The sequence below is a fragment of the Chrysemys picta genome, chromosome 6 (genome assembly GCF_011386835.1).
Source record: "Chrysemys picta bellii isolate R12L10 chromosome 6, ASM1138683v2, whole genome shotgun sequence".
Classification (NCBI taxonomy): domain Eukaryota; kingdom Metazoa; phylum Chordata; order Testudines; family Emydidae; genus Chrysemys; species Chrysemys picta.
This window is the reverse complement of record NC_088796.1, coordinates 132,612,470-132,631,881: the sequence shown is the minus strand read 5'-3', so window position 1 is coordinate 132,631,881 and position 19,412 is coordinate 132,612,470. Positions and strand designations below refer to the sequence as shown.

At 53.9% G+C, this 19,412-nt stretch overlaps 1 protein-coding gene across 8 annotated transcripts in view; it reads left to right on the top strand.

Moving 5' to 3' along the window:
• Window positions 1–19,412, top strand: part of HEMGN (hemogen) — a 46,364-nt gene that overhangs the window by 8,146 nt on the left and 18,806 nt on the right. For 4 of the 8 annotated variants that reach the window (XM_042844762.2, XM_065549893.1, XM_065549892.1 and 1 more), the window contains one exon: window positions 978–10,606. The exons of 2 other annotated variants lie outside the window; for them this stretch is intronic. In XM_042844762.2, coding sequence (XP_042700696.1) covers window positions 6,061–7,083 — 1,023 coding nt within the window. In that variant the 5' untranslated portion in view covers window positions 978–6,060 and the 3' untranslated portion in view covers window positions 7,084–10,606. Of the gene's footprint in view, window positions 1–977; window positions 18,188–19,412 lie in introns of those variants that run through there. 2 more of the 8 variants (XR_010588745.1, XM_005283506.4) reach the window with 2 other exon arrangements.

The window sequence follows — 19,412 nt, the reverse complement described above, 5'->3', positions numbered from 1 at the left end:
TCCTGGGGGGCAGTTAGGGGCAGGGGTCCCAGGAGGGGGCAGTCAGGGAACAAGGAACGGGGGGAGGGTTGGGGGTTCTGGGGGGGCGGGAAGTGGGAGGGGCTAGGGCGGGGCTCCTCCCGTCCTCTTTTTTGCTTGCTGAAATATGGTAACCCTAGTCCAGTCCCAAGAGGAACCCATTCATCACCAGTGCAGCCTGGAAATGGCAGGTGTGGAGAGTCTGGGGCCCAAGGCTTCTCCCCATAGGTGCCCCATGGGACAGCTACAGAGGTGACAGGGTCCCTGTATTACCTTGGCCTCTTCCTGGCTCACAAGGAACTCACTGGGACTTAGCGCTGTTGACATCAGGCCGTTCATGTTTATTCCACAGGGGGCTACCTGGAGATTGGGCTGAGATTCCTAGAACTGGCTATGGGATTTGGGTGCCCATTTCCCATTGATATTGATGGAAATGGAACATCCACCTCCCCTAGGGGCTTTGAAACCATCCCCTCAGACCCTGTTGCTCTTTTCCTGAACACCTTCCTACCTCTGAACTCGACCTTCTGGTTCCCCCACTCTCTGGGTTTGCCAGTCCAAACCCCCTCCTCCCAGGCAGTAACTGTAGACAACACTCCGCAGCCCCAAAAACACACACTTCTCCCAGGACAGGACTGCAGACTAATTTCCCCACAGCCCCCTTTCTGCTGCCAACTTCCTGGCTTTATTAACTGGCCCAGCTCCTCCCCCAGCAGGACTTTGTCAGCAATTAGGCTTTAGCAATCCCTGGCTTTCCTCCAGGGGCAAGTTAATTGGCCTAATTTACCCCTTCTGGCTCTGTGTGTGGAGGACACCCCCTCACAAAGGGATAGGAACCTTTCCTTTTTTTTTAAATAAAAGCTAAGATTCTCAAGTGATCACGATTCCAGCAGCTGGGGAGTTAAGGAAAATACTGTGACACTCAACATGGAAATGGCTTTTCTCGTTCTCTTTTACAGAGCTAGGGGAAGCACCAAAGTCAGAAGAAGCAGGAATATCAGAGGCTTTGAATATCCCTCTGGAAAATGACCATACAGATAATGGATACTACCCCTCAGTTTTATTTTGATCTTTTTTTCCTTCCCATTGCTTTGGTCAAAGTCCAGCCACCGTAGAATGATTTAGATCTGCTATTCCTGTGTGAGCAATAAAAACTAAACACTTGCACCATCTTCTCCCATCACTGGTATTTTGCCTACCTAGGAATAGTGGGGAAATATTATCCCTCTAAAACTCAGCAGCTGTGTGCTCAGGACTATATCACAGACCTTGGGCATTCTCTTCCAACCCCCTCCCCTCACCCGATTCCCTCTGCTGCTCCTCCCAGCAGCCCCTACTCCCGCTGAAGTCCGGAGGGTTCCATGGCAGAGCCCATGTCTGGATTGGGCCTTGCAACATGGACTTGGATCTCAGGCAGCACTGAAGAGCCAGCTCTTTATCCAGCTTTCCAGCCGCTCTGGACACGTAACTACAGCGTAGCTTCACGTGACTCTCCCAGACAGACCCAGGGAGGTGGGAGGGCCGGAGTTTAATTGACTGTCCCGGCAGCTGTGGACACAGCTCTCTAGCGGTGATGAATCTTAGGCCTTTCCAAAGTCTCTTCACTTTGATCTATATTTTGTACTTTTCCTTCGTGGCCCCTCATCTGCTCCCCGCAGCCCCTTCGCGGACCATGAGGGAGGGAAGCTGTGTTGCGCTTTCACCTTTCACTTGTCAAACTCACTCAGACACTCTTTAGCTGCTTTGCATAAACCATGCACCTTGGACATGGCTTCCTGTGTCGACAGCGCCAGGAGCACACAGGTAAGGCCAGGAAAAGGATAAAGAATGCATTGAAGGTGTCCCAAAGTCTTTCAGAGAGACAGTGCTGTGTTTCTAGCATCCAAAACCATAACAGTGCCCTTTAAGCAGTGTCTGGATCACAGGGAGGATGTGGCTTACCCCCCTGAACATTGAGCTGGGCACATATCTCCACATCCCATGGCTAAAGACAGCCATAGATTCCATGCTTACTGCTATGCTGAAGAAGGCTAGAGGCTGGCAATTTCTTATTCCATGCCTACATGTTATAATGGGGATAAAGGGTCGTCCAGGCAGGGTGCTCAGTGCCTTGCAGGACTGAGCCCAGAATGGCCTCAACTAAGTGGATGCTGCAGAATGTCCTAGCAGAATGGGCCCCATTCTCATGGGTGCTGAGCTCCAGGGCTCACGTTGACTTAAACAGGAGTTGTAGGTTCTCAGCACCTCTGAAATCAGGCACTGTGGCCAAAATCTTCATACTTGGGTGCCCAGAGATAGCCAGTTGAGGCCTCCTCCAGTTCCCACTGAACTCAACGAAAGTCTTCTCCTGAGCTCAGTGGATACTGGCCTAATTTTCAGAGATGGGAGCCTCTGCAACCATATTGCTTTGCTCAGGAACTGTGGGGTTTCAGTGTGTCTGGAACTGGGCTGGGCTTATAGGGGCACCTACCTGTAAGTATCCTTGGTTAAAAATGTCAGCCTGTCAGTGCCTTAGTGAGACTGCAGCTCAGTAGCCAAATGATGTGTTCAGAAGAAGGTCAAGGAGATTTTGGCTAAAATACATGGTTTCTAGTCAACTCTGGATACTGTTACCAACTCATTTGCACCAGACTCTGGTGTGAGCGAGCAGGAGTGAGTGGCCAGTTAACAGTGCATTACAAGGGCAGGTTACAGTGTGCTGTGTGCCCCGGGCTAGCCCCACCAATCTCTCCTGCCCCTCTCCTGAGGTCAAGCACAAGCCTCCCTTCTGGTCCCTGCCAACTCTAGGGCTCTGTGGATGCCTAGGACTCCTGACTTTGCTTTTGACCATATGGACCCCATAGCCCCTGCCACTCCAGTGTGCCGGCCCCTGGCTCCCCATGGCAGGTGGAGCCATGTAGGGTTGGTCCAAGATCCCTCTACCCTGGCAGTACAAAGAGATCTTAGTGGGCCCAGAGGATCGATCATACACCCGGCAGCCTAGTGATTAGCAGGGACCAGGCCCTTGCATTCAGCTTAGCAGAACTATGGCCTGCTTCCATTGGGCCTGGATCTTTTACTAAATTAATCAAAACATTTGCTGTGTGAAGAGACCTAGTCGTGTAAATGTTTCCCTCTCTTCTTCTATTTCCCTCTCTGTCCTATCGCACTGCCAGCAACTACTTTACATCCCCTGGCTACTGAACGCCAATGTGACAATATTGCCACAGGTGCTAGGGTGGAGTCGACAAGAAGTTTGAAAGCAGAAGCTGTGGCTGTTCCTGATAATTTCCAACGGAAAGCTCCCACTTTGCCATTACAGCACTGAGTGCAGTAGATGACTAGCCACAGAGTGCGGTTAGAAAGGAGCACACTTTCCCCTTGGCACACTGCCTTATTCATGCAGTCGCCTGATGAGATAACTCTGGTACAATCCTCGCTTATCTGTAAGAGTCAGATGCGTCAGGTTTCTTTCCACCTAGCCTAGGACAATATTTTCGCCTTGAAATGTGTGCCCAATTCTGATGGGAGCTAGGACGTGCAATGCAGGACACGGTCTCTTGCATTCGCCATATCAGGGGATCATTTTTTGTAAAACTTCAGTTGAAAATGCCAAGAAGCCATTACCTAGCACAGCCTTGACGTCAGACATCCCCTGAGCACTTTCTGACATCCCTGCAGATTGCAGAGGAATGCACTTCTCCTCTAGAGTGATTAAAATGAGAGCGCTACAGAGAGAGAGACATCACTAAAAACAACAGGCGCAGTCCTACTGTGCCGTTTAGGTCCCACAGTGCCATGTAAGAGTTTAGCTGGCCTGGGCTGCATGGCTCAGGGGGTTGTACCAGGCTGGCACTGGAACTGTGACCCTTAATCATTGGTTCTCTCCCAGCCCAGGTCTGTGGTGGCAGAGATACGCTGCTAGTGGATGGCTGTTTGGCAGCTTGTGTGACGTGCGTTAGTGGTGTGGTGCCATGTTGCTTGTAGACAGATGGCTCCGTGGAGCAGAGGCCCAAGGTAGGATCACAAGGCTGCTGAGCTCCCCGCGAGAGGGGCTCCCTTCATCTCACACTGGGTGCCAAGCACGGGGGGGGGGGCAATGCACTGGCCATGCTGTACCTGTGCAGAGCTGGAGAGACCCGGAGCAGTAGTGACACTGAATCTGCTATCAGCAAAATCTTGCTTGGAACAGGTGCTTTAGTACCCAGGCCAAGCCTGGGTTGCTTTGAGCAGTGCGTTCCCAGGCACGAGCTAAGGTTACTAGGGGAGGAAAATCCATGTCACTAGGGAGCAGCGGCAGCAGCAGGGCAGAGAGAGGAGCCGCCAGCTTCCTGCAGAGGATCAGACCTTCACAGTTGTCTCCTTCCAGCCCCAAATCTCTCCTTTCTGGCCTTGCTAGTAACAGCCAGCTCTGGACGCAGAGGGAGAGCTCCTCCGTGGCTGTCAGCAGAGCACGGGCTGCTGTTACAGACCCGCTGGACTCCTCAGTATGTGTCCCGGAGAGGCACCCCCCGCACCAGCCGGGAGAAAGGATCCCCTCTGCCTCAGCCCGTGCCTGAGGCTGGGGAGGAACAGAGGCAGGCAAGACTGTGTAGGTGCGACTCTTCACTGCATTTGGCTGTGTGGAGCCCTTTGTATTTTAGCCTGCACAGACATGGCTTCTGGGAAACCCTGAGGCTCCTTGCTGAGCTGGCCTGTGGTTCTGGCACTGGGCTGGGACCCTGGAGAGCGGCAGTCAGGCTCTCGCTCTGCCGCTGGCATTCTCTCTCTGTGCCTCAGCGTCCGAGCTGTGACAGAGGGATGATGGTATTTGACCTCAATGGGAGTTAGGTGCCCCATCTGCTTAGCCACCTAGTGGGGTCTTTAGAAGCACCTCTCTGCATCTTCAGTGCCTACATCCCTTTGGACGTCTGGCCCGTAGCTCGGTGGGACAAGGGCTGTACCCAGTGCCATGGGGCTGGAGTCTGGCTGGGTGGGACTGTACTACAGAGCATCCCTGCCAGGCTGGCTCACACCTCAGTACTGAAATCCTCAGCCATTGGCTTGGTACAGGAGGCTGCAGTGCAAACCAGCCCCCATAAGAGCAGCACCTGCACCTGAATGGGGCCGGAGCCCTCTGCAATGAGCAGCGTGGTTGTGTGCACAGCAGTGTGGTCATCCAGGAGCTCCCCAGTGCAGCAGCCTGGCCTGTCTCAACCTCCCACAGGCTTTCCTGGGCTCTGGGATCAGCACAGAACAACAGGGGCTTCCAGCTGAGCGCTCACATCTTGCCCTCCCCCCAGATTAGTTGCCAGTGAGCCAAAGCCAGGAAGAGGCTCTTCAGAGGCCCAGTGCCCAGCAAGCACTGCAGGCTCATGGCATGGCAGGGAAAGGAACAGGAGACACAGACAGCTCAAGGCTGCCTTAGCAGATCCCCACTGGCTGCCCACAGCATGATGCTCTCACACAGAGGCCCTGTCCCACAGCCCTTCTCCTCCTGACACAGGGGCAGCTGAGCCCCCCTTCTGCACAGAGGCCCCGGTCCTGTGCTCCTGAAGAAGGACAGGGGTGAGGCCAGGGGAACACTCCCACCCCTAGACATCAGGCTCCTTTCCTCTGGAGAAAACGTGCCAAGGGGGGCCAATATAAACCATAACATGTAGCAGCCCCTCGGCCCAGCTTCCCCGCTGGGGTAACTCCAAGGATCCATTTCCCCTCCTACCGCACCGGTAGCTGGAGGCAGGACTGCCCTACAAATCAAGACTCTGTCTTATCACCTGGCAAACAGGTGACGAATTAAACCCTCTTATCAGTGCTGCTTGTCACAAAGGGCTGATTCACGGTCAGAATCTCCTCCTGAAGGAGCACATAGAAGCCATAAGAACTCTGTTTCGTAAGCATTTCACTGTGTGTCAGCCAGAGCCAAGAAACACCGGCGCCCATGCGGCATCTGCCCCTCCAAGCTAGACCTGCCCATGAATCAGCCACTGGCAAGCTGAAGGCAGGCTCATTACTGTATGGGTGTGAGGAGAGCTGCTATTCCCACAGCCCTGCACACCAAACTGCTGGTCCTGTCCCTTCCACATGCTGGACCCCCACGGCAGCATGGCCTGGCCTTTATCAGCAGACGTTAATGAAGCCCTGATGAAAGGCGACTTTAACCTTATGAAAGAGCTGGTGGAGTCTGGAGCTGATGTGAACAGGTGGGATAGAGAGGGCCGTACCCCACTGATGAACTGCTGCCTCCATGATGGGGAAGGCTGGGTCCTCGGAGCCGCCCAATTGCTGCTGAGCTTCGGGGCCAGGGTTGGGGATTGGGACCGGCACCGATGCAATGCTCTGATCCACACTGTGCAAAAGGGCTTGGTGGGACTGTGCCTGGGTGCCCTGGACTGCGATCTGAACCACACAGACCAGGCCGGGTGCACGGCGCTATGGCACGCAGCAGCCATAGGCCACGTGGGGATTACCACGATGATCATCCTCTCACTGAAGCGATACGGCCTGGAGATCAACAAGGCCAACAAGGATGGACTCACCCCGCTGATGCAGGCTCATCGCCAGGGCCACACGGTCTGTGCCAACATGCTTCGGGATACTGGGACGAGCCCCGAGCAGGGGAGGGTTCAAGTCCGTGCCAAGATGGCTAAGGGCTGGGAAGCCCAAGCCACAACAAGCAGATCGACAGGTTGCTCTGCTCAGTACCTCTTCCCCTGCAAACCCTTGCCCAAAAGCCTGTGGGAGAACAGAAGGAAACTGCGCAGGAGTCCAGAGCCAATCAAGCCGTGTGGGGAAACCAGAGACACTGGAGGCAAAGGGAATCCTATTCGAACAGGAAAGCAAAATCCCACTGCTGGCACTGTGAGACATCCTCCGACCCAGAAAGCTGTGCAGCCCCAAGCCACTCCCAGGGGTGAGACAGTGAAAGCAGGTCAATCCCTTGGCTCCCACGGAAAGACTGGAGACAGGATTTGGAAAAGCTCACAGAGCTCCTTCAAACCCAGCTCACGCCAGCTTTTCGCTGGAAAGCCACCCCCATGCCGGCCCAGAACACTTGCCATCCCCAAGGTACAGGCAGCCCAGCTGAGCTGGAGGCCCTGCTGCTGAGGAGGAGGACCTGGAGGCTGTCCTTTGATGCCAGAAAGGACGTGTTAAAGAAGCCCCCTGCGCCGAAGAGCAGCTCCAGGAGGCAGCGCAGTGTAGCAGCCATTCCACTCATCCCCCTCCAGGGCCAGAGGAGAGCTGTGCAAGGAGGAGTGCAAGGGAAAGCGAGTGTGAGAATATCACCCAAAGCCCAGGGAAAGAACACAGCTTAGTACTTGCAGCTAAATGGGTTCAATTATTGGCAGCAATGGCCCACGCTGAACATCTCTGGGAGACTCCAGCCTGAGCCCTGAAGAGCTGCTCTCAGGGCGTAACCCAGCAAAGGAGAGTGAAGAAAGAGCTCTGAGTGAAGAAATACATCTGTATCTCCCCATGGCAGCTGCACTGGCACATGGAGACAGCACAGAGCTAAAGGACACTCTTTGTTTTACAGGGCAGTGTAGGATAGACATTATTGGCTTCATCCTGGGACTTGCTCTCAGCAGTTTTAGGCAAAGTGCTGATGGTCTTTTAATGTAGTTTTGTGTGGATAACATTCCTTCAATGTTGTCTCTTAGCTCAGTGATCTTAACTATTCCTAAGAGGTAACTAGTCTTGATGAAAGGATGCATGTGCCAGCCCATGAGCCTTCAGTAACTTTTAGTCCATAGACCTTCTCCTTTAGGGCCGACCCAAAGCTCTATGAAGACAATGGGTGGGAGTTGTTCCATTGGCTTCAGTGGCTTAGGGCCAGATCCGCAAAGATATTCAGGTGCCTAAAGAGCTAGTCAAATTCAGGTGATTTCAATGGAAATTAGACACCAGCTGGGCCCACATGTTCTACAGTTACCTACAGATTACACACTGGTAATAAATGAATGTTACTATGGGAAACAAATGCTTGTGTAAAGCACTGTGTGCTCTCTAATAGAGTACAGAGCAATTTCAAATGGACTTTTCTACTATGCCATAGTTACCATTTTTAGTGTACTGCACTAGAATTTGCCTAGGTACAAGCAACATAAAACTATCAATTATTTTTTAACTCATGAAATCATTGTCTAAATCATAAGTACTTTCACAGAGCTGTTCCTTAGCCACCACGTGCCTTGTTAATAACGGAGACCAGGATTTTCAGAGCGAGGCTCCTAAATCCATAGTTAGGTACGAGTGCTGCGCACCCCTTAGCTGCGGTGAATACTGATGACGTGCGACACTTTCGACAATCAAGTCTCTTACTTAGGTCTGAATACGGACTTGGAAGACAAACTACCAGGTGTTAGGTGCTAAATACATTTGAGGATCTGGGCCCAACATTGCAGATCTTGGCCATACTCAAAGTCATTCACTTAAGAGGGAAATGAGTCAAAACTATTAATTTAAATCTTTTTACACTCCATATGTTTTAGGTCCCCTTCCAGCAGTGAGACCTGTGCCTACATGGATATCATTGCAGGATAGAGGCCTTCATGGCTGTAATTAAATTATGTACTAGTTCCATACCAGACAGTTTTAGGAAGTGACAGAACACATATTGTCCTTTGATTATCTGTCATGAGGAAGCCTTTTCTCTTAACTGTTATATTAATTATTAACAATGATTTACAATCTGGCTCTAAAATGTTCACCTCCTATGTAGGTTGTGTAGACAACTGCTTCCATCTAGTCAGTAAACAGGATTATCTTGCTTAGGCTTGTTCTGACATGTCACTACAAAATGTTTGTTGATTTTCTGTTCAGAGAATCCTCATTAATCTAGCTGTAAACGCTGGGTCAAACAAAGAGTGATTGGGCTATAAGCAAACACAAAGAAAACAATGGCAAAGGCAAAGAGACTGGAGTTTGTCATTTGATACAGTTCAAAATTTCCTCCCTCCTTAAAAGTCCCTTGTGAAAGCCAGCAGCATGTCCTGGATCAGACATCAGGAATTCATCTTCCCCATTACTTTAGAATCATAGAATCATAGAACATCAGGGTTGGAAGGGACCTCAAGAGGTCATCTAGTCTAACCCCCTGCTCAAAGCAGGACCAATTCCCAACTAAATCATCCCAGCCAGGGCTTTGTCAAGCCGGGCCTTAAAAACCTCCAAGGAAGGAGACTCCACCACCTCCCTAGGTAACGCATTCCAGTGCTTCACCACCCTCCTAGTGAAATAGTGTTTCCTAACATCCAACCTGGGCCTCCCCCACTGCAACTTGAGACCATTGCTCCTTGTTCTGTCATCTGCCACCACTGAGAACAGCCGAGCTCCATCCTCTTTGGAACCCCCCTTCAGGTAGTTGAAGGCTGCTATCAAATCCCCCCTCATTCTTCTCTTCTGGAGACTAAACAATCCCAGTTCCCTCAGCCTCTCCTTATAAGTCATGTGCTCCAGACCCCTAATCATTTTTGTTGCCCTCCGCTGGACTCTTTCCAATTTTCCACATCCTTCTTGTAGTGTGGGGCCCAAAACTGGACACAGTATTCCAGATGAGGCCTCACCAATGTTGAATAAAGGGGAACAATCACGTTCCTCGATCTGCCGGCAATGCTCCTACTTATACAGCCCAAAATGCCATTAGCCTTCTTGGCAACAAGAGCACACTGTTGACTCATATCCAGCTTCTCATCCACTGTGACCCCTAGGTCCTTTTCTGCAGAACTGCTACCTAGCCATTCGGTCCCTAGTCTGTAGCAGTGCATGGGATTCTTCCGTCCTAAGTGCAGAACTCTGCACTTGTCCTTGTTGAACCTCATCAGGTTTTTTTTGGCCCAATCCTCTAATTTGTCTAGGTCCCTCTGTATCCGATCCCTACCCTCTAATTTATCTACCACGCCTCCTAGTTTAGTGTCATCTGCAAACTTGCTGAGAGTGCAATCCAGACCATCCTCCAGATCATTAATAAAGATATTAAACAAAACTGGCCCCAGGACCGACCCTTGGGGCACTCCACTTGAAACCGGCTGCCAACTAGACATGGGGCCATTGATCACTACCCGTTGAGCCCGACGATCTAGCCAGCTTTCTATCCACCTTACAGTCCATTCATCCAGCCCATACTTCTTTAACTTGGCAGCAAGAATACTGTGGGAGACCGTATCAAAAGCTTTGCTAAAGTCAAAGAATAACACATCCACTGCTTTCCCCTCATCCACAGAGCCAGTTATCTCATCATAGAAGGCAATTAGGTTAGTCAGGCACGACTTCCCCTTGGTGAATCCATGCTGACTTTTCCTGATCACTTTCCTCTCCTCTAAGTGTTTCATAATTGATTCCTTGAGGACCTGGTCCATGATTTTTCCAGGGACTGAGGTGAGGCTGACTGGCCTGTAGTTCCCCGGATCCTCCTTCTTCCCTTTTTTAAAGATGGGCACTGCATTAGCCTTTTTCCAGTCATCCGGGACCTCCCCCGATCGCCATGAGTTTTCAAAAATAATGGCTAATGGCTCTGCAATCTCACTCGCCAACTCCTTTAGCACCCTAGGATGCAGCACATCCGGTCCCATGGACTTGTGCACATCCAGTTTTCTAAATAGTCCCGAACCACTTCTTTCTCCACAGAGGGCTGGTCACCTTCTCCCCATATTGTGCTGCCCAGTGCAGCAGTCTGGGAGCTGACCTTGTTTGTGAAGACAGAGGCAAAAAAAGCATTGAGTACATTAGCTTTTTCCACATCCTCGGTCACTAGGTTGCCTCCCTCATTCAGTAAGGGGCCCACACTTTCCTTGACTTTCTTCTTGTTGCTAACATACCTGAAGAAACCCTTCTTGTTACTCTTAACATCTCTTGCTAGCTGCAACTCCAAGTGTGATTTGGCCTTCCTGATTTCACTCCTGCATGCCTGAGCAATATTTGTATACTCCTCCCTGGTCATTTGTCCAATCTTCCACTTCTTGTAAGCTTCTTTTTTGCGTTTAAGGTCAGCAAGGATTTCACTGTTTAGCCAAGCTGGTCGCCTGCCATATTTACTATTCTTCCTACACATCGGGATGGTTTGTTCCTGCAACCGCAATAAGGATTCTTTAAAATACAGCCAGCTCTCCTGGACCCCTTTGTCCTTCATGTTATTCTCCCAGGGGATCCTGCCCATCTGTTCCCTGAGGGAGTCAAAGTCTGCTTTTCTGAAGTCCAGGGTCCATATTCTGCTGCTCTCCTTTCTTCCTTGTGTCAGGATCCTGAACTCGACCATCTCATGGTCACTGCCTCCCAGGTTCCCATCCACTTTTGCTTCCCCTACTAATTCTTCCCTGTTTGTGAGCAGCAGGTCAAGAAAAGCTCTGCCCCTAGTTGGTTCCTCCAGCACTTGCACCAGGAAATTGTCCCTTACACTTTCCAAAAACTTCCTGGATTGTCTGTGCACCGCTGTATGGCTCTCCCAGCAGATATAAGGGTGATTAAAGTCTCCCATGAGAACCAGGGCCTGCGATCTAGCAACTTCTGCTAGTTGCCAGAAGAAAGCCTCGTCCACCTCATCCCCCTGGTCTGGTGGTCTATAGCAGACTCCAACCACGACATCACCCTTGTTGCTCACACTTCTCAACTTTATCCAGAGACTCTCAGGTTTTTCTGCAGTTTCATACCGGAGCTCTGAGCAGTCATACTCCTCTCTTACATACAACGCAACTCCCCCACCTTTTCTGCCCTGCCTGTCCTTCCTGAACAGTTTATATCCATCCATGACAGTACTCCAGTCATGTGAGTTATCCCACCAAGTCTCTGTATGCTCCACAGCGGGTCAGTGAGTGACACAAGCCATCAAAACTGGTGACAAGTGACCAAGAGTGGAATACCTTCCTTTTACTCAAATAGTATTTTGAATGATAAATGATAAAACCTGTCTTGCAGGATGTTCACTAACTGTGTAAATTAAATAAGCCATTTTAAAAGAAAGCGAACAGGGGACAATGCCATCACATGCAACTATTAGCCCCTCTTCAGGCATCAGCAGGGTTTAGACCTTCACATCCTAGCACATCCTGTGACTTGAGCGGAAGGAGCCACTTGTTTCTAGTCTGGGTCACTCCCTAGAGGGGGAGTGCGTACACTTTGCCAGTGGAGTACATACCCGATTGCTGGACAGAGGTAGTATGGAGGAGCTCAGGAATCCTGAGGAGTGTGACCTAGACGTTAGAACAGTGGTGGGTTAGAGAAGGGGTAGCCCAGCACATAGATTTGGCACAACCTTTCTGCAAGTTTGAGCGGGTGAGTCTTGCATGTATCCCAGTGGAGACCTTTGTTCTGCTACCAAGGAGCCTTGGTTAACATCTCAGCTACCTCATTTGTTATCCCAGGGGTGAGGGGAGAGAGGGGAGATATTTAACTGTGTGTTGAGTGCTGGTGTGAAGCCTTGCTCACTAATAAGGGCTCTGAAGCACACAGCAGTCAGCAGAGGTGAGACCTGAAATGGTCTCCAGGCCTGAGGGTATTTGGATGGGATGCTGGCAGAGTGCTAATGGACTCAGTAGTGCAGACTGATTCTATTGATACGAGGCATGTCCCACAGAATCGGAGCTATCTGAGAGCTCTGAATAAACACACAATACCGGTTGCAGATTTTTAAGCTGATAAAATACCACAACATATTCATGTCATTAGTCAAGATGTTCCATCGTCGTAATTTAAAATTTTATGTTTTAGGAACTGCAAGAAAAATATCTGTAGCAGCTAGTTCAAACGCCTTTCCCAACAAGTTGTTTGTAAAGGTGTATGTTATTTTGTAGAAAAATTGTATTTTTGTTAATAACTAACAACTGCAGTGTTGCCAGTTGTGATTTCAGTACGAGAATAGTGAGATTGGATGTTCTTCGTCAAGCACCAGCTCCTTAAGTCATTTTATTTTCTCAAAATCACATTCTTGTTTTTTTAAAGTAAGTTTCTAGCCCTACGGTTGTAGAGAAAAGCTTGAACCCATGATCCCAATGTGCGTTACAGCTTCCAAAACCAGACGGCAAATAGCAAGAACGCAGATTTCTTTATTTTTAATCTCATGATTTTCATCCAGTCTCCTGATTTTCAGCACTTGAGTTTGGCACGGTTTCTGCTAGCACAGTGCCATTCAGCAACCAGGGCTGTGGGGTACGTTCACCACAGCACAGGTTCCACACCACACGCTGCAGCTTGGTGCCGGGCAGTGCACAGGCCCTAACACGGTTTAAATGCGAATGAAATGGCACATAATCGTTCTAGATGGGCACCTCTGCATGGGGTGAGTGCCAGTCTCTGAATGGGGAAGGTCAGTGGGCTGGGAACAGCTGCCTCTAGTGGCCATTGGGGGAACTGCAGCCACATACTGCTCTGCCTGAAATTCCTGCACAAGAGTATCTGCTAAAAATGGCAGGAAATCTTGGACTTGGGAACAATTCCCTGCCCTGGCGTTATGCTGATGGCAGGAGGGGAGTGTGGGGTGGGCACAGAGGCGGCAGAGTGCTCAGGGCCATGATGCATTGTACCTGGGGGTTCTGATAGATGTGGGTGGTAGAGGGGATAGACTGGCGCACACGCCTTCACCAGCCTGCTCCTGGAGCAGGGCTAAGTGTGTGCATGCACAGAGCTGCCAGAGACCGATGGGTGGAGTGAAGAGCCAGTGGGAGGGGCAGATTTGCACCAGGTCACTGGGGGCCTCATCATCTCTCTCCCAGCCCCCAGATCCCCAAAGCCCCAGGATAAGCCCAGGGCAGGAGACGATGGTGGCACGTGCGGGCTCCTGCATGTAGCTGTCTCTAGAGGACAGTGAGCAGGAGAAGTGCCACATCACAGCCCTGGCCAGAATCCAAACTGCAGGCAGTCCCCCAAAACCTGATCCCCTGCCTCCCGTCCCACAGAGCATGCAACCCCCTGTCCCCACTGCGTAACCCACAGGCCCCTCCTCCTGCCCCCAGTGTCTCTGCGCTCGCAGGGGTCAGGGAGCTCCAGCACAAGCAGCTACCAGCATAGGCTCCTCCGCCCAGCCCGGCGCCTCCCCTCGGAGAGCCCACGGGCTGGAACCAGCTGGAGAGCAGCAGAGAAGCCCCATCTCCTGAGACTGTAGCCCGTGGGGTGCAGAGAAGGACACAGCCCAGGGATGGACTCTTACTCTGCTGCCCTGCCCGAGGGGTGTCCAGCCTGGTTACAGCCGAAGGGTGGGACAGGGGCACAGTGAAGCTCAGCAGCAGCAGCTGGAAGTGGGAGGTGGAATGCACGTGGGTGTGCACACACGCACACTCACATGCACACACACATGCGCGCACATGCACACTCACGTGCGTGCACACACACGCACATGTGCACACATGAACACACACACATGCACATGCATGCACATGCGCACACACATGCGCACACGCACACACACGCTCACACACACGCACTCGCACACACGCACACACACACATGCACCCACACCCACACACGCGCACTCACGCACACACGCACGCACACACGCACACACACACGCACTCACACGCGCGCACACATGCATGCACACACGCGCACACACCCATGCACACACACACACACACATGCACGCACACGCTCACACCCGCGCAAACACACACACACACACACACGTGCACACGCACACACACGTGCATCCCCCCGGCAAAGATTTTCAAAAGTGACCGGTGGTTTGGGGTGCCACTTCCTGACAGTCAGTTGCCTGAGAGGCTTTGGTCTCCCCAGGGCTGAAACGAAGTCTCGCTCTTCCCAGTGGAAGGAGGCTGGGGTTTGGAATTGGGCTACTGCTGCCAGCCAGCTCGCTAAGGTGGGTACATATAGACAGGGATTTGCCATGCCCCCACCCCCCTTCCTAGCACCTTTCATGGTACAGCCCTGCTGAGAACACAGCCTCCATAATCCTAATGCAGGAACGGCCCGCTCAAGTCTCGCTGCCCAATTCCCTGCCACACAAGGGCTTGGCCCTTCCTGGGGCAAACAAGGGCAGCTCAAGGACTGGGCTGAGAGAGATCGTTTGAGGACATGCAGACAGCCTTTGCCGCAGTAAAATCCCACAGCAGAAATACCTCCCGACAGAACACTTTCCATAGCATCCGGCTGGACACACTGGCTGCTCCAGAACCGCCTGGCTCCCTTCTGGACACCCTGCTGAGGGGGGCGTGCCTGCAGTCTGTGCGCAGTCTGGAGGTGCTTTGGTACGACTCATGTCACATGGCACGCAAGGAAGGAAGTGTCTGTCTCTTGCAGTATTGCATATTACTGGTCAGCGCTACGAGGGACATCCAGTCCAGCGCCATGCTCTGAATTAGTGAATGCATTTGGCACCCGTGCCAGCAGTGACACCTAGTGGTAACATCAATAATTGTGATCGTAAGTCCGCAAGTTTGAGTTCATATAACTAAAACACCGTGTTTGCCAACCACCTTGCAGTAGCTATTGGCACGTCGCAGCCACACCCATTCACACGCACACACACCCATGCACACGCGCACACACACAAACATGCAGGGAGCTCTGCGGTCAGGAGAGGCGCTGGTCAGAATTTGCCAGTGGAACTGTTTTTCCATCAGAAATTGCCAGCTTGTCAAAATCCAAACGTTTCGTGGGAACACGTCGATTTGGACAAACCTTCAGACAGAAAGCAGGCAGGTTTCGCACGGAAAGTTGCTTGGCTCCCTGCCAGCTCGCCCGCCTGCCCACCTGCTTGACAGGCTGATGGGGGGCCTGGGCTTCCAGGCTGCTGAGAGAAGCCCTGGCTCCCAAGATCCCAGGGTCCCCGAAACCCTCTCCTCGCGGGGGTAATGTTCTGGTTACTGCACAGCTCTAGGAGGAGGGGAGGTATCCGATGCCCCACAAGCCACCAATCCTCCCTGCCAAGGTCCCAGTAACTACGATAGCCTGTGAGAACATCCTAACCTTTAGGGCACTTTCCCTGCCAGGTGAAAGGGTGCGAGCTGGACCCCTCCCTGCCACCAGAGTCCAGCACTGCCGAGAAAGCCAAGTGTGGACTAAACTAAGCCCCTGGTTAACCCTTTCCCAGAGGAATCCAGAAGCCACTGATAATGGCAGGCTACATGGTGACCTCTCTCTCAGGTCACTCCCCCATCCTGGAATAGGGGTCGGTGAGTCCTGGACGAACGCCGTTCAGCTGGGAACATGCTCCCCCTTCTCGTGCCGAGGACTACATGAGATGGGTGTAGTGGGCACTCCCGATAAAGGGGACAGTGTGACAGCTGCCTTTCAAATAGGCCCCAGGCATGGGGGGGGCCACAGCACCCAATTCCTCTGTCCCCCCAACTTTCTTCGCTGCTTTAACGTACAATCACAACCTGCTCCGCTGACACCTCTGACTCCTGAAAGCCCTAATGCTCCAGGGGAGCAGGCCGTGCCCTGCCCTGCCCTGGCTGCCCCGGGTGTTACCTCGGAGGGAATCGTTCCAGATTCCAATGGGTGGCAGGTCCAGGGAAGAGCCTTATCTGGGGGAGGCTGTACCAGACCCGCCCGACCCAGGCAGGCTCCCAGGTACTCTCTGCTCGGGGCTGATAAGGCTCCTTAGTAGTTTCTCTCCAAACAAATTCCAGTTCAAGACACCTGAGAGCTCCAGAGCAGGGCAGCATCCCCAGAGCGCAGCAGGGCGGGGGTTAGGGGGAGCAGTCGGTAGCAGCACCTGCCCCTCGTACGGCAGGAGCGAGAAGTGCCAGCCCCTCTGCACAGAGCAGCAGCGTTCAGCCTGGGCCAGACGTGCTGGGGTGATGGGTAAGAGCGGGCTCGGAGAGCCAGAGGGTCTGTGGGGCAGCGCTGGGCCCTTCTGCTCCACACTAGGGCCGGGTGGGCGTGTTCAGCTGGGATTGGAACCCACCAGCATTTGTGGGTGCGAATGTGAGGCTGGAACTCAACGTGGGGCGCTGCCACCTCGCCCGGGGGCGACTAGGGGGGAGGGCAGAGAGACACCTGGGCTGAGACCCCAGCTCCAGGGAGACAGTCACCCCGGCCCAGCCGGGTTAAATTGCCCAGCTGTGTGACAGCCCCCCCATCCCCGAGGGGTCCCCCCCCCCGGTATGTCACAGCAGGGTAATGTGCGTATTGAACGGCAGGGGTTGCCAGAGACTGGCTGGGAGAGGCCTTTGGGGATGGAGGAAGCAGCACTAAGGTACATGCCAACCTCCCTACAGAGGAGGGGCCGTGCCCCACAGGTGTGGGGCAGGGAGCTGGGACACTGCGTGGTGGGTCATTGTCTGGCCCAGGCCCTTCCTAGCCGGAGGCCGAGGCCGAGGCATTTCCTTCAGGTAGGGTGACCAGACGTCCCGATTTTATCGGGACAGTCCCGATTTTAGGGGACTTGTCCCGCGTCCTGACCTTACATCGGTCGGGACGCACTTTGTCCCGATATCGGGGGGACCGCGGCAAGCCGGCACTGCTCACGTCTTCTTCCAGGCCCTGGGGCAGTGCAGTTGAGTTTCTGCTGGGCTGGCCGGCAGACGCCTGTAGAGTGCTGCAGCCCCACTCCCCAGGCACGCACAAAGGCAGGGGCGGGGCTTGTAGGCACCCGCAACGAGCCCCCGCCGCCCCTCAACCTGACCATGCCGGAGCTACGCAGACAGGAGCCAGAGGGACGCTCCCTCCTCCCCCCGCTGCCAGCCCTGTGAACATGGCTGCAGCACGGCCCCGCTTCTCCCTCCTGCTCCTCGCCCTAGTTGCCCTGCTCCTGCCCGCACAGTGGCCCCTCTGCTTGGCCGCCAAGCACCTGGACCGGTGCTTCGCCAAGTGCAAGCGCTGCACCGACCCAGAGTGCAGCAGTAAGTGGGTGCGGGGCGCTGGGGTCCCCGGACGGGACCTGCCTGCTGAATCCTGAGGCTAGCACTGCGGCGGGGGGCTGTGCCAGGCAGGCTCTGGGAGGGAGGACGGGGGGGGGTCCGATGCCGCTCTAGGTAGCCCGTGCGGGGTGGGGTGATGATGCTGCAGGGACGGGAGACCCATGGGGAGGCCGCGGTGGAGGCAGTGCTCTCGGGGCCGGCCCTCGGGCAGGGCCATGGGGCCGCACTTGTGGGCACCGCGATCCGGCCATGAACCGGACGTTTCTCCGTCCCTTTAAAGGGCCAGTAGCCCAGCGTCCCGTCGGGCGGGTTCTCCCACACGTGCCGGTCCAGCCCCAGTGCGGGGTGTGAGGGGAGGCGTGTGTTTGGTCATCAGCTCTCCAGCCCCATCTGCAGCGTTGGTACGTTCCAAGCGGAGCGGGAGGGGAGGCAGTTGGCCGAGAGCGGGTGGAGGGAGGGGGCTGGGGGACATGGCCTGAGCGCACCCTCTGGTGCTGGGGGGGGGGGGGGGGGGGGGGGTCCAGGCGCGCACAGGGGAGGGGCTTGTTTTTTGCTCCGCCACCCTCCCCCCCCCGCGTTCCAATTTTTCACTTCTGTCATCTGGTCACCCTACCTTCAGGTCACCTTCCGCTGCAGCTTGGCCACGGGCCCCCATAGCCACTAGCCCAGCCAGGGATCCCAAGTGGGGATTGTCACGGCTGGCTCCTCCCTGCCGCCAGCAGCTCTTCACTGCCAGGGAATTCCAGAAATCCTGTGTGCCCCTCCCCCACCCACCTCCTGGGGCTGTGAGTGCCCCCCCGGACAGCCCCCCCCGAGCTCTGAGTGCCCCTGGCCAGTCCCTCCCCTCAGCCCCCCCGACTTCCTGTGGCTCTGAGTGCCCTCAGCCAGTCCCCCTCCCAGACCCTGGGGCTGAGTGACCTTGGCCAACCCCCGTCCCTTCAGGAGGAACTCCCAGTACCCACCCAGCCCCCACACCTCAGGGTTCCCCTCCCTGCGGCTCTGTGGCCATACCCCCACCAGGGCCGGCTTTAGGCCAATTCAACCAATTCCCCTGAATCGGGCCCCGGGCCCAAGCCCCAGTACGGTGTACCGGCAAGAGCCGGTGCGCTGTACCAGGGTGGCCCGGCTTCCCCAGGGGGCAATTTAAAGGACCTAGGGCTCCCAGCAGGGGCCGGAGCCCCAGGCCCTTTAAATTGCTACCAGACCCCCCACTGCTGGAGCCCTGGGGTAGGGCTGCGGGGCTCTGGGGGCTATTTAAAAAGTCCGGGGCTCCTGCTGCCTCTACCGCCCCGGCCCTTTAAATAGCCACTGGAGCCCCGCTGCTTCCCCAGGGCTCCTGCGGCTATTTAAAGGGCCGGGGCGGTTGTGACGTTATTGACATAAACTGGGACCGTATAGATCATTGTTGCAACCAAGGTCCTGTAGTGGCACCCAAATCTTGTATAAAGGGGGTCAAATGGGGTGTCTAGGACAAGGTTATGGTTTACTGGTTATGATTATGCTGTCTATATGTGTGTATCAGTTTTGTGGTCGAAATTATGAATATTGGCTCTATACTGTCTGTATGGCAAATTTATGCTATGCTTCTGAGTGACATCCCAGACAAGCTGAGATTAGCTCTGCCTA